Source organism: Hemiscyllium ocellatum, chromosome 40 (assembly GCF_020745735.1).
Source record: "Hemiscyllium ocellatum isolate sHemOce1 chromosome 40, sHemOce1.pat.X.cur, whole genome shotgun sequence".
Classification (NCBI taxonomy): Eukaryota; Metazoa; Chordata; class Chondrichthyes; order Orectolobiformes; family Hemiscylliidae; genus Hemiscyllium; species Hemiscyllium ocellatum.
Genome location: NC_083440.1, coordinates 3,140,707 through 3,154,108, shown reverse-complemented (window position 1 = coordinate 3,154,108; position 13,402 = coordinate 3,140,707). Strand labels below are relative to the sequence as shown.

General features: G+C 52.4%; 1 protein-coding gene across 3 annotated transcripts in view; it reads left to right on the top strand.

The window, feature by feature from the left end:
* Positions 1–13,402, top strand: part of LOC132834558 (NACHT, LRR and PYD domains-containing protein 3-like) — a 30,627-nt gene that overhangs the window by 11,864 nt on the left and 5,361 nt on the right. For 2 of the 3 annotated variants that reach the window (XM_060853498.1, XM_060853499.1), the window contains 5 exons: positions 2,006–3,752; positions 6,785–6,871; positions 6,983–7,153; positions 7,249–7,419; positions 11,951–12,118. In XM_060853498.1, coding sequence (XP_060709481.1) covers positions 2,006–3,752; positions 6,785–6,871; positions 6,983–7,153; positions 7,249–7,419; positions 11,951–12,118 — 2,344 coding nt within the window. The remainder of the gene's footprint in view (positions 1–2,005; positions 3,753–6,784; positions 6,872–6,982; positions 7,154–7,248; positions 7,420–11,950; positions 12,119–13,402) is intronic. The other variant, XM_060853500.1, reaches the window with a different exon arrangement.

Here is a 13,402-nt window from a genome sequence, read left to right as displayed (position 1 = left end):
GGGTAATTAAGCTGGGGCTAAGATAACCCACCTCAACATCAACAGATGGCTGAGTTTCTGTTTTCCTGTTGTATATGAGTTCAATTCTTTCAGTCATCAACCAAGATCAGCAACATGAAATTGGAAGTCGCAACGTTTTCGACGGCTTCCATCTGAGCCCCAGGGACATCTTTGCAGGACTCCCTCAGGGTAGTCTCCTAGGCCCAACCCCTTTCAGCTGCTTCATCGATGCCCATCCCTGGGTCAGAAAGGCACGCTCGCCGACGATTAGACAACGGTCAGCACCTTTCGTGACTCAAAGCAGTCCGTGGCCCGGGACCTGGAGAGTGTCCAGGGTTTGGGCGATGAGTCACATCCAACATTGATGGTCCACACCAGAACCGAGGAAGACCAGCCCCCAGCCAGAGGAAGTCACGGCAGCTGGACCTGCACTGGATTCCTTCCACTGAATTCCCCAATATCAACATCAGCTGAGACGCCCAGCTTTCGGTTGGTCTCTTTGGGTTGGCGATGTCATTTCCTGTGCTGAGGTCACTTCCTGCTCCTTTTCTCAGGGGGTGGTCCAACTCGATGTGTTTGTTGGGAGAGTTTCCAGTTGGAACGCCAGGCTTCTAGGAATTCTCGCGCGTGTCGCTGTTTGGCTTGTCCCGGGATGGATGTGTTGTCCCAGTCGAAGTGGGGTCCTTCCCCATGCGAGTGTGAGGATACTAGTGAGAGAGGGTCATGTCTTTTTGTGGCTAGTTTACTGCCTGTTTGTCCAATGTAGTGTGTGTTACAGTCCTTGCACGGTATTTTGTGAATGACATTAGTTCTGCTTGTTGTCTGTCTAGGGTCATTCACGTTCCCTAGCTGCTGTTTTAGCGTGTTGGTGGGTTTGCGGGCTACCATGATGCCAAGGGGTCTGATTGGTCAGGCAATTTGGTCATTTCCGAGCTGTCTTTGATGTAGGGGGAGAGGGGTTAGGGTTTCTAGGCCAACACATCCATCCCAGGACCAGCCAACCAGAGACCCGCACGAGAATTCCTAAAACCATGGCATTCCAACCAGAACTCGGCCAACAAACGCATCGAGTTAGACGCCATCTACCACCCCCCTGAGAAAAGGAACCGGAAATGACATCACCACAGGAAATGACATCACCAACCCCAAAGCAACCCAGATAGAAGGCAGGAATCATGCACACTGCTTCGCCTGAGGCCCACTGAAGATTTAGAGAGGCTCAGGGATTGGTGTAAGCCAACTAGGGAAATGGATTGAAAATCTTAAAAGATCCCCTTTAAAACCTGTTCAGAAATTGGAACTTTTAAAAATTTATTTTATCCCTAGATTATATTATTATCTAATTTTATCATCTGTCTCTCGCGTGCACTTTAATTCTTAACACCATGATTACCCCCCGCTATGTGACTTAAAATGCTCTAATTTTATTAATAAAACATTAACAACCTGTATCCCATTGGACTTCTAGAACATAGACCATTCCAGCCCAGTCCAGGCCCTTTGGCCCCTCAATGTCGTGCTGACCCAATGCGAAGCCCATCTAACCTATACTATCCCATTCTCCTCCATCTGCCTGTCCAATGGCCCTTAAAGTTGGCGAGTCTCGTCCTGTTACAGGACGGGCGTTCCACCCCCCCCCCCCCCACCCCTCCCCCACTACTGTCTGAGTAAAGAACCTCCACCTGACATCTGCCCTCGATCTATCACCCCTCGGTTTAAAGCTACACCCCCTCGTGTTGGCCATCACCACCTGAGGGAAAAGGCTCTCCCTGTCCACCCTATCTAACCCTCGGATTATCTTATACGTCCCAGTGAAGTCACCTCCCAACCTCCTCCTCTCTAAGGAGAACAGCTCCCAGTCCCTCGGCCTTTCCTCATTAGACCCTCCCTCTAGACCAGGCGATATTCTGTCCCCGAATTAGAAACGCCAGCGTCCAACTCGTCTTTTTTGATTATGTTCCTGACTTATTCCAGTCTTTATAACAACTTGCATTTTCGCTTCAAGATGTCCAGACCCAATACAAAAGCTTCCTCCTTCGAGCCAGTGAGGACTTCTGGGTCGACACTGTCGGTGGGAAGAGGGAGCGGTTCTGTCTGGAGGAGTGCTACACCGAACAGGTCATCGTGGTTTCCGGTCCCGAACGGGGCGTTGCGGGGCACAGCCTGACCGCGAGAGGAAAGAGGCGTGAGGAAGGGCAACGGAAGCTGATCAAGTCCCAGTGGGAGACCGTGAGGATCGGTCAGTTGTTCAGGAGCAGCTTCGGGAAGAGCAGCCTGTCTGGGACCGTGGTGGTGAGCGGGCCGGCAGGGAGCGGGAAAACGACCATGGTCCGGAAAATCGTCCGGGACTGGGCCGACGGTAAGGCCTATCAGCAGTTCCATTTTGTGTTCCTGTTTAATTTTCGAGACCTCAACAGCGTTGCAGGCAGGACAAGCCTCAAGAAGCTGATCCTGAATTCATATCCTCACTTTGGGAACAGCGTGGAACGTCTCTGGGAGCAGCCTCAGGGGCTGCTGTTTATACTGGACAGTCTGGAGGAGTTCAAGGAGAAGATTGACTTCGAGGGGCCGAAGGGAAACGCGCTGCCCGAGCACCAGTGTTTCCACCCGGAATGTCTGTGCGAGGTCTCGGACATTGTCCGTTGCCTGATCCGACAGGACGTGCTGAAGGGCTGCTCTGTCTTGCTGACCACCCGCCCGACCGAACTGCAGAGGCTGAGAAACGCGGGGATCAATCTGTGGGCTGAGATCGTGGGCTTCCTGAGGGAACAGCGCAAGGAGTTCCTGGCCAAATACTTTGGAGATCGGAGCCTGGCCGAAGCGGCGTTCACCTACCTGGAACAGAATGAGGTCCTTTATTCCATGTGTGACAATCCATCGTATTGCAGAATCATCTGCTCCTCACTGGCCCCTGGTTTACAGCGAATGCAGGCAACTCAGGAAACACTCCCGACGACTGTCACTCAGCTATTTGCGAGTTACACGTCGAACATCTTCAAAAACCATCAATTCAACATTTATAAACGTCACGCTGTCAGTGCTGAACAAATCCGGGACTTGGTGCTCAGAACTGGTCAGCTGGCCTACCTGGGAATCTGTCAAAACATCCATGTTTTTCACGAGAGACATTTAAATTCCTGCAACGTGGAGCGATCGTGCGCTCTCCCGGGGTTCCTGACACAACACACAGACCCAAACAGTTCCCAAGCCCTTTTCTCCTTCGTTCACGTCACCCTGCAAGAATTCATGGCAGCCCTCGGTCAATACCTGACTGCAGACCCGCAAAGTCTGGCACAGCTCCTCACCGAGCTCCTCGACTCTCCCCAGGCCGATCCCCAATTCAAGATGTTCCTCAGGTTTACGGCCGGCCTATCGTCGCCAGGTTCCGCACGGATACTCAAAGACCTCCTCGGACCCCTCCCGCACGAGACCACCTGCTCGGTGATAGACTGGGTGAAGACACAAGTTGAGGTCAGCTCCACCAAGCGCAGGCTGTTGGAATCCATGTATTACCTGTTTGAATCACAGCACACAGGGTTAATGCAGCTCGCGGTGGGGTTGAGAGGGACCCTCACACTCGGAGATGACTTCCCTGGCAATGCAATTCCCCTGAGCCCCCTGGACTGCTCCGTACTGGGGTCTGTGATTCAACGCTGCGGCGAGGTCCAGGAACTTAACCTCAGCAACTGCGGCCTGGGAACGGAAGGCATCCAGAGACTGGCGTCTGCTCTCCACAAGTGCAAGGTGCTCAGGTACGTCCAATAGACAATAGGTGCAGGAGTAGGCCATTCAGCCCTTCCAGCCTGCACCACCATTCAATATGATCATGGCTGATCATCCTTAATCAGTATCCTGTTCCTGCCTTATCTCCATAACCCTTGATTCCACTGTCTTTGAGAGCTCTATCCAACTCTTTCTTAAATGAATCCAGAGACTGGGCCTCCACTGCCCTCTGGGGCAGAGCATTCCACACAGCCACCACTCTCTGGGTGAAGATGTTTCTCCTCATCTCTGTCCTCAATGGTCTACCCCATATTTTTTAAGCTGTGTCCTCTGGTTCGGCACTCACCCATCAGCGGAAACATGTTTCCTGCCTCCAGAGTGTCCAATCCTTTCATAATCTTATATGTCTCAATCAGATCCCCTCTCAGTCTTCTAAACTCAAGGGTAGACAAGCCCAGTCGCTTCAGTCTTTCAGTGTAAGGTAATCCCGCCATTCCAGGAATTGACCTTGTGAACCTACGCTGCACTCCCTCAATAGCCAGAATGTCTTTCCTCAAATTTGGAGACCAGAACTGCACACAGTACTCCAGGTGTGGTCTCACCAGGGCCATGTACAGCTGCAGAAGCACCTCTTTGCTTCTATACTCAATCCCTCTTGTTATGAAGGCCAGCATGCTATTAGCCTTCTTCCCTACCTGCTGTACCTGCATGCTTACCTTCATTGACTGGTGTACAAGTGCCTGTCTCTTGTCAAACCCATCGCAGGGATTGCATTTCCTGGCTATATCCGGCTCCAAAATTACAACCATCTCCTTTCATCACAAAACCTGTCCCTTCCCTCAGAAGTTCTGGGAGGCAGGAAACTTAGCACCTTGAATTTTCTGTGAGACTTGGGACAGAATCACTGTGGAGGAACACCAGCCATAAGGTCACAGGCATGCAGTGCAAAATTCCAAAGACTTGAATACCTCCAGTCAAATATTTTTTTCCCTGCAGTTCTCCCCTGGATCATGAGCTACACGAGTGCTGTCACTGCTGGAAGCAATTTGCCCAGGATAATGTCCCAGTAATCTGGGTCATCTCCCACATTGTACATTCACCGGGGTACGTTAAATGCATCCTCAATATGACACCAGGGTTAGGAAGATGCCCGCAGAAGCACCAACCATTCCCAGATTTGGTGGACAGGTCTTTGCCCCAGCCACTGCCCAATCCACCAAGGCAGTGACCACAATTCACACACAATTCCAAGGCCCAAGTCATGTCATAGATTCCCGACAGTGTGGGAACAGGCCCTCCGGCCCATCACGTCCACACTGACCCTCTGAAGAGTAACCCACCCAGACCCATTCCCCTACCCTACCACTGCGTGTTACCCAGACTAATGCACCTATCTTCCAATCCGCCCTAACCTGCACATCCCTGGGCACTATGGGACAATTTCCCATAGCCAATCCACCCGAACCTGCACATCCCTGGGCACTATGGGACAATTTCCCATGGCCAATCCACCCTAACCTGCACATCCCTGGGCACTATGGGACAATTTCCCATGGCGAATCCACCCCAACCTGCACATCCCTGGGCACTATGGGACAATTTCCCATGGTCAATCCACCCTAACCTGCACATCCCTGTGCACTATGGGACAATTTCCCATGGCCAATCCCACCCTAACCTGCACATCCCTGGGCACTATGGGTCAATTCCCCATGGCCAATCCACCCTAACCTGCACATCCCTGGGCACTATGGGACAATTTCCCAATCCCAATCCACCCTAACCTGCACATCCCTGGGCACTATGGGACAATTTCCCATGGCCAATCCACCCTAACCTGTACATCCCTGGGTACTATGGGACAATTTCCCATTGCCAATCCACCCTAACCTGTACATCCCTGGGCACTATGGGACAATTTCCCATGGCCAACCCACCCTAACCTACACATCCCTGGGCACTATGGGACAATTTCCCATGGCCAATCCACCCTAACCTACACATCCCTGGGCACTATGGGACAATTTCCCATGGCCAACCCACACTAACCTGCACATCCCTGGGCACTATGGGACAATTTCCCATGGCCAATCCACCCTAACCTGCACATCCCTGGGCACTATGGGACAATTTCCCATGGCCAATCCACCCTAACCTGCACATCCCTGGGCACTATGGGACAATTTCCCATGGCCAATCCACCCTAACCTGCACATCCCTGGGCACTATGGGACAATTTCCCATGGCCAATCCACTCGAACCTGCACATCTTTGGACTGTGGGAGGAAACTGGAGCACCCAGAGGAAACCCACACACACATGGGATGGGGGGAGGGGAGAATGTGCAAACTCCACACAGACAGTCACCCCCGAGGGCGGGATCAAATGTTATTAAGAAGGGTGGAAGACAGCGTCAATTCAGATTCAAGCAGAAATTGCTCAAACAGCTCAGCTGGTCTGGGGAGAGAGAAAGCAGGATTAACATTTCAGGTCCTTCCTCAGAACAGGACCAACAGTGGGACTGAAGGAAAGAGAGAGAGAGAGAGATGATCACAGAGAAAGGAAAGTCTGATTGTCCGGTGGTTAAAAATGGAAAGAAACCCCAATGGATGGTGTTGCAATGGGATCAGACCAGCAGTGTTCTGTCAGGACCATGTCATCACCATCATCATCGTCCCTCTGTGCACGCCCTGGTCCCGAACTGACCACGGTACCCATCCCGCTGCCTCGTCTGTCATGTGCCGTACTGTTCCTGAGCAGATTATATCCTTTACATTTCTCTGTTCCGTTCCTGCACTGATATCTGGCCATCAACACAAGGTCGTGAATGTTTGTTATTCAAATACAATCGCAAACCAAGGGTTTTGTAAATGGACCTTATCCTGAATTCGGGACCAGTGGTGCTGGAAGAGCACAGCAGTTCAGGCAGCATCCAACGAGCAGCGAAACCGACGTTTCGGGCAAAAGCCCTTCATCAGGGAGGGCTTTTTTTTTACCTTATCCTGAATTACCTGATGATTGAGAATTACAGCCTTTTGGTCTCTGTGTGTTTTCTGTTTAGACTGCGAGGTAATAATCTCACGGACGACGGAGTGAACCTGCTGTCTGAGACACTGAAGAGGGAGGACTGTAAAATACAGCAACTAGAGTGAGTGATGGGCTGTGCACATTGGGTGCTGGGAGGTGCGTGGGTCGGGCACGTTAACCTCACTGTTCCAACAATGACACATTCCCCATTCTGTCCCCCCCCCCACCCCAGCTTGTCTTCCAACGGTATCTCTCACACCGGCGCCCAGGAACTGGCCAAGGGGCTCAGCAGCAACTCGTCCCTGACGCAGCTCAATCTGAGTCGGAATAAACTGGGGGATACCGGAATGACGGACCTGTGTGAGGCACTGAGCAGTCCGCAGTGTAAGATACAGTCTCTGCTGTAAGTTTGTCTGCGTTCCCTGTGTATGTCAGCACCATTTCCCGTTCAGTGGCGGGGGTGGGGGGCTGTTTCTCACTGCTCCTTCTCATCCCCAGGATCTGTGAGAACCTGATTCGGGGGAATATCATTGAAAAACTCGTGTCGACCCTCAGCACCAATCGATCGTTGACATCTCTGAACCTGAATAAGAACAAGCTGGGAGACCGGGGGATCAGACTGGTGGCTGCCGTCCTGGGACAAAGGAGTTGTACTCTACAAACACTGGAGTAAGTAATAACAAGCATATAACCTGCTTGTAACTGCGGGATCCCTCCAACTCCAAATATCTGGACAAGATAGGATCTATTTATATTTAGAAAAGAACGGGCCTATCAGTGATAGACAACATGGTTTTGTGCGGGGGAGAGCGTGCCTTACCAACTTAATAGTGTTCTTCGAGGAAGCGACCAAGATGATAGATGAAGGAAGGGCTGTTGATGTCATATACATGGACTTTAGTAAGGCGTTTGAGAAGGTTCCCCATGGTAGACTAATGGAGAAAGTGAAGCCACATGGTGTGCAGGGTGTTCTAGCTAGGGGATAAAGAACTGGTTGAGCAACAGGAGACAGAGAGTAGTGGTTGAAGGGAGCTTCTCGAAATGGAGAAAGGTGACCAGTGGGTGTTCCCCAGGGGTCAGTGTTGGGGCTACCGTTTGTAATATGCACAAATGATCTGGAAGAGGGCACTGTTGGTATGATCAGCAAGTTTGCAGATGACACGAAGATCGGTGGAGGAGCAGAAAGCATAAGGGACTGTCAGAGAATACAGGAGGATATAGATAGACTGGAGAGTTGGGCGGAAAAGTGGCAGATGGAGTTCAATCCAGGCAAATGTGAGGTGATGCATTTAGGGAAGACTAATTCGAGAGCGAATTATACAATGAATGGAAGAGCCTTGGGAAACGTTGATGGGCAGAGAGAGATCTGGGAGTGCAGGTCCATTGTACCCTGAAGGTGGCTGCACAGGTGGGTAGAGTGGTCAGGAAGGCATATGGTATGCTAGCCTCCATCGGACGGGGTATTGAGTATCAGAGCTGGCAGGTCATGTTAACATTATACAAGACATTGGTTCGGCCGCATTGTGTACAGTTCTGGTCGCCACATTCCCAAAGGGATGTGGATGCTTTGGAGTGGGTGCAGGGAAGGTTTACGAGGATGGTGCCTGGTATGGAAGGTGCTAGCTATGGAGAGAGGTTGAGTAGGTTGGGTTTATTTTGATGAGAAAAAAGGAGATTGGGGGGGGGGACCTGATTGAGGTTTACAAACTCATGAAGGGGATAGACAGGGTGGGGAGAGACCAGCTTTTTCCCAGGGTGAAGGATTCAATAACGAGAGGTCACGCTCTCAAGGTGAGAGGTGGGAAGTTGAAGGGGGATACACGCGGTAAGTACCTCACACACACAGAGGGTGGGGGGTGTTTGGAACGCGTTGCCAGCAGGAGGTGGGAGAGGCAGGTACGGTAGCTTCATTTAAGGTGGGTCTGGGCAGATGCAGGAGGTGGGGGAGCAGAGGGACACAGATGCTCAGGAATTGGGCGACAGGTTCAGACAGTGGGTTTGGATCAGCACAGGTTTGGAGGGGCCAAAGGGCCTGTTCCTGGGCTGTACATTTTCTCTGTCCTTTGTTCTCTGCTGAAGATGTTGCGTGGGTCTATTTCCGAATCGGTTATGGGATGTAGGTGTTCCTCTCTGGGCCTGTATTAATTACTCATTCCAGGTTACCCACGTGGTGGTGGTAACCCTCCTTTTGAACGAGATTAGATTAGATTCCCCACAGAATGGACACAGACCCATCAGCCCAACGGGTCCACACCGACTCGCCGAAGAGCAACCCACCCAGACCCCTTCCCTGACTCCCTACTAATGCACCTGTCACTATGGGACAATTTCCCATGGCCAATCCACCCTAACCTGCACATCCCTGGGCACTATGGGACAATTTCCCATGGCCAATCCACCCTAACCTGCACATCCCTGGACACTATGGGACAATTTCCCATGGCCAATCCACCCTAACCTGCACATCCCTGGGCACTATGGGACAATTTCCCATGGCCAATCCACCCTAGCCTACACATCCCTGGGCAATATGGGACAATTTCCCATGGCCAATCCCACCCTAACCTGCACATCCCTGGGCACTATGGGACAATTTCCCATTGCCAATCCCACCCTAACCTGTACATCCCTGGACACTATGGGACAATTTCCCATGGCCAATCCACCCTAACCTGCACATCCCTGGGCACTATGGGACAATTTCCCATGGCCAATCCACCCTAACCTGAATATCTTTGGACAGTTGGTGGAACCCGGAGCACCCGGAGGACACACAGGGTGGAGAATGTGCAAACTCCACACGGACAGTCGCCCCTGAGGGTGTGATTGAACCCGGGTCCCTGGTGCTGGGAGGCAGTGGTGCCAACCCTTGAGACCCTTCCACCTCATTTTGTAGCCCATTATCCTGTCGCCCATTTTGCTTCGACTGACCAGGAGCGATGTTACGGAGTGGCGTTCCCGGTTTTAGCCCAGCGGCAGTGTGGGAATGCTGATTGACCTCCGGGGAAACTGGGAGGGCTGCAGACCCTGGAGAGTCCAAGGTGAGAGAGCGTGGCGCTGGAAGATGCCCACCTCGTCGGGCCAACGTTGCGGGCAGGACCCTCCTTCCGGACTCTCAAGGGGCCTGAAGAAAGGTGCCGCCCGAAATGTCGACCCTCCTGCCCCTCGGATGTTGCCCGATGAGCTGGACCTCTTCCAGCGCCACGCTCTCTCACCTCGGACTCTCCTTCCCAGTCCGGATGGTGAGTGGCTTCCAGGGGAACCTGTCGCTGATGCCGTCCCCCTGTCCTGGTCGTCCACATCCCAAGCTTGGAATGTGTGGATAAATCACTCTCCTCACTTCGAGGCATCGAGGCGTACAGTACGGAAACAGACCCTTCGGCCCGACCCGTCCAGGCCAACCCAATCTAGTCCCATGTGCCAGCACTTGGCCCATCTCCCTCTAAACCCTTCCTATTCATGTCCCCATCCACCTTTTAAATGCTGTCATTGTACCAGCCCCCACCACTTCCTCTGGCAGCTCATTCCATACACGTACCACCCTCTGGAGGGAAAAAGTTACCCCTTAGGTCCCTTTCCCCTCTCACCCTAAACCTATGCCCCTTTAGTTCTGGACTCCCCCGCCCCAGGGGGAAAAGACTTTGTCTATTTATCCTATCCATGTCCCTCAGGATTTTGTAAATCTCTATAAGGTCACCCCTCAGCCTCCGACGCTCCAGGGAAAACAGCCCCAGCCTGTTCAGCCTCTCCCTGTCGCTCAGATCCTCCAACCACTTGGGCCTCTGAGACGGTGGTTCAGCTTGGGACAGCCAGGAGCTGAACGAGGTGGCACAGTATTCCCAGCCCGTATTCCTTCCCATTTCTCCGGCCGCTGTGCTGATCTCTGAGGCCCATGGGAAAATCGGAACTGAATGGGTCAGCACGCTGATCCTTGGAGTAAGGACAGTGCAGCTTAGAGGCAGCAACATAAAACCATGAGACATAGGAGTGGAAGTAAGGCCATTCGGCCCATCGTGTCCACTCCGCCATTCAATCATGGCTGATGGGCATTTCGACTCCACTTACCCGCGTTCTCCCCGTAGCCCTTAATTCCTCGAGACATCAAGAATCCATCAATCTCTGCCTTGAAGACATCTAGTGTCCCGGCCTCCACTGCACTCTGCGGCAGTGAATTCCACAGGCCCACCACTCTCTGGCTGAAGAAATGTCTCCGCATTTCTGTTCTGAATTGACCCCCTCTAATTCTCAGGCTGTGTCCACGGGTCCTAGTCTCCTCGCCTAACGGAAACAATTTCCTAGCGTCCACCCTTTCCAAGCCATGTATTATCTTGTACGTCTCTATTAAGTCTCCCCTTAATCTTCTAAACTCCAATGAATGCAATCCCAGGATCCTCAGCCGTTCCTCGTATGTTAGACCAACCATTCCAGGGATCATCCGTGTGAATCTCCGCTGGATACGTTCCAGTATGTCCTTCCTGAGGTGTGGGGACCAAGACTGGACACAGTACTCCAAATGGGGCCTAACCAGAGCTTTATAAAGTCTCAGTAGCATAACGGTGCTTTTATATTCCAACCCTCTTGAGATAAGTGACAACATTGCATTCGCTTTCTTAATCACGGACTCAACCTGCATGTTTACCTTTAGAGAATCCTCGACTCGCACTCCCAGATCCGTTTGAACTTTGGCTTTACAAATTTTCTCACAATACCCCTGTGACCTCTGCCTCGTGTCACCGAATCGTAGATCTGTCATCACCTCCGTACCGACCTCCAACCTAGCCTCCAGCTCTTGGTTTGTAATCTAGCCGGTTGGAAAGTCTATCCAAATACTTTCTCAAGGCTACGTGAGGAAATGTACCGCCCACGTGTTCAGGCGACGCATTCCGAATGAAAAAGAGTCCCCTAAAATACTCCGAACCTCTTTAGTTCTGACTCAAATCTGATTGGAGATCTGATTTAAATTGTATCGCCAGCGACAATTTAAATAATAGCAAGTGCTTAGATCAGGAACGGTTAGAGCGAGTTGATCAAGTTGTGGAGTCACCAACAGCAAAGGCAAGAGTGCAGGGAGGTAGAATATTCGAGTGTGTTTTCATTGTCCTGCCATCTCACCCTCCCACCGTTGCTCTGCCCGTACGGCGGCTGTCGGACACACCTTGCTCTCCTGGCCCTGTCTCCGAATCTTTTCGCATCCTCACAGGCTGGAGGGCAACGGGATTGCAAACACGTACATCGAAGAGCTCGCGGTCGCTCCCACCACCAACCTGGCGCTGACGGAGGTGAACCTGTCAGGCAACTTGCTCACTGACCTGTCTGTCCTTGCCCTTTCGACGCTGATCCGGAGACACCCCTCCCTCCAGACGATCGGGTAAGTCCTCCCGCGTTGGCGGTTGCGGCTTCGTTTAGTCTTCCCCCTTTACTTCCTTCGCCCTGGTCAAGACGGGTCACTCTGTTACATCCCAGTGAATCACCTCACACAGCACAGCAAGATTCCACACACGGGATAGGCGTTGCCATGATCTTTTTATCGAGAGCGATTAAAGAGCGACTTTAGGCAATCGAACATCGATCAGTTCAGGCCCTTCGGCCCTCGATGCTGTGCTGACCTTTCACCCCCTCTAAGGTCAGACTGGCCTACAGACCTCTCATTGTGCCAACCCAAAGTGGCTTAAACGTCCCTAATGTCTCTGACCTTTACCCCCGCCGCTGACAGTGCATTACACCCACCCACCCAGCACCCTCTGATATCTCCCTCAAGCCTTCCCACCCCCTCAATCACCTTCAAATTATGCCCCCCCTCTCTGTGGTAGCCATTCCCGCCCGGAGGGGAAAATGTCTCTGAGTATTCCGCGTCTCTCTTCGTCATCGTGCACCTCTATCGGGTCACCCCCTCATCCTTCTTCACATGAGCAAAGCCCTCGCTCCCTCAACCTTTCCCCATCCAGTCCCGGCAGCCCCCTGGGAAATCTCCTCTGCACCCCTTTCCAAGGCTCCCACCTCCCTCCTGGAATGAGGTGACCAGAACTCAATACAGTCTTCCAAGGGTGGACTAACCGGGGCTTTACGGAGCTACAGCATAACCTCAGGGTCAGAACCTCAATCCTCCTGCTCATGAAAGCCAACACACTCAATGTCTTCTTAACAACCCTATCAACGTGGGCCCCAAGATCCCTCTGTTGCTCCACACTGCTCAGAATCCTGCCTATAATCTGCCCTCAAATGCGACCTTCCAAAGGGAATCACTTCCCCCTTTTCCCAGGTTGAACCCCCGTCCAGCCCAGCTCCGCATCCGGTCAATGTCCCGTCACAACCTACAACAGCCCTCCACGCAACCCCCTCCATTGGCAAACTCACTAACCCACCCTTCCAATTCCTCATCCCATCATTCCGAAACGTCATAAAAAGCAGAGGTCCCAGGACAGATCCCTGTGGAACATCACTGGTCACCAAGGCCCAGGCTGAATAGTTTCCATCTCCTGCCACCCTCTGTGGGCCAGCCAGGTCTCTACCCAGTCAGCCAAGTGTCCCAGGCCTCCGCACTGTCTGAATGAGCCTACCGTGGGGAACCCTATCAAACACCTTGCTAAAATGGGGCGGCATGGTGCCACAGTGGTTAGCACTGCTGCCTCACAGCGCCAGGGACCTGGGTTCA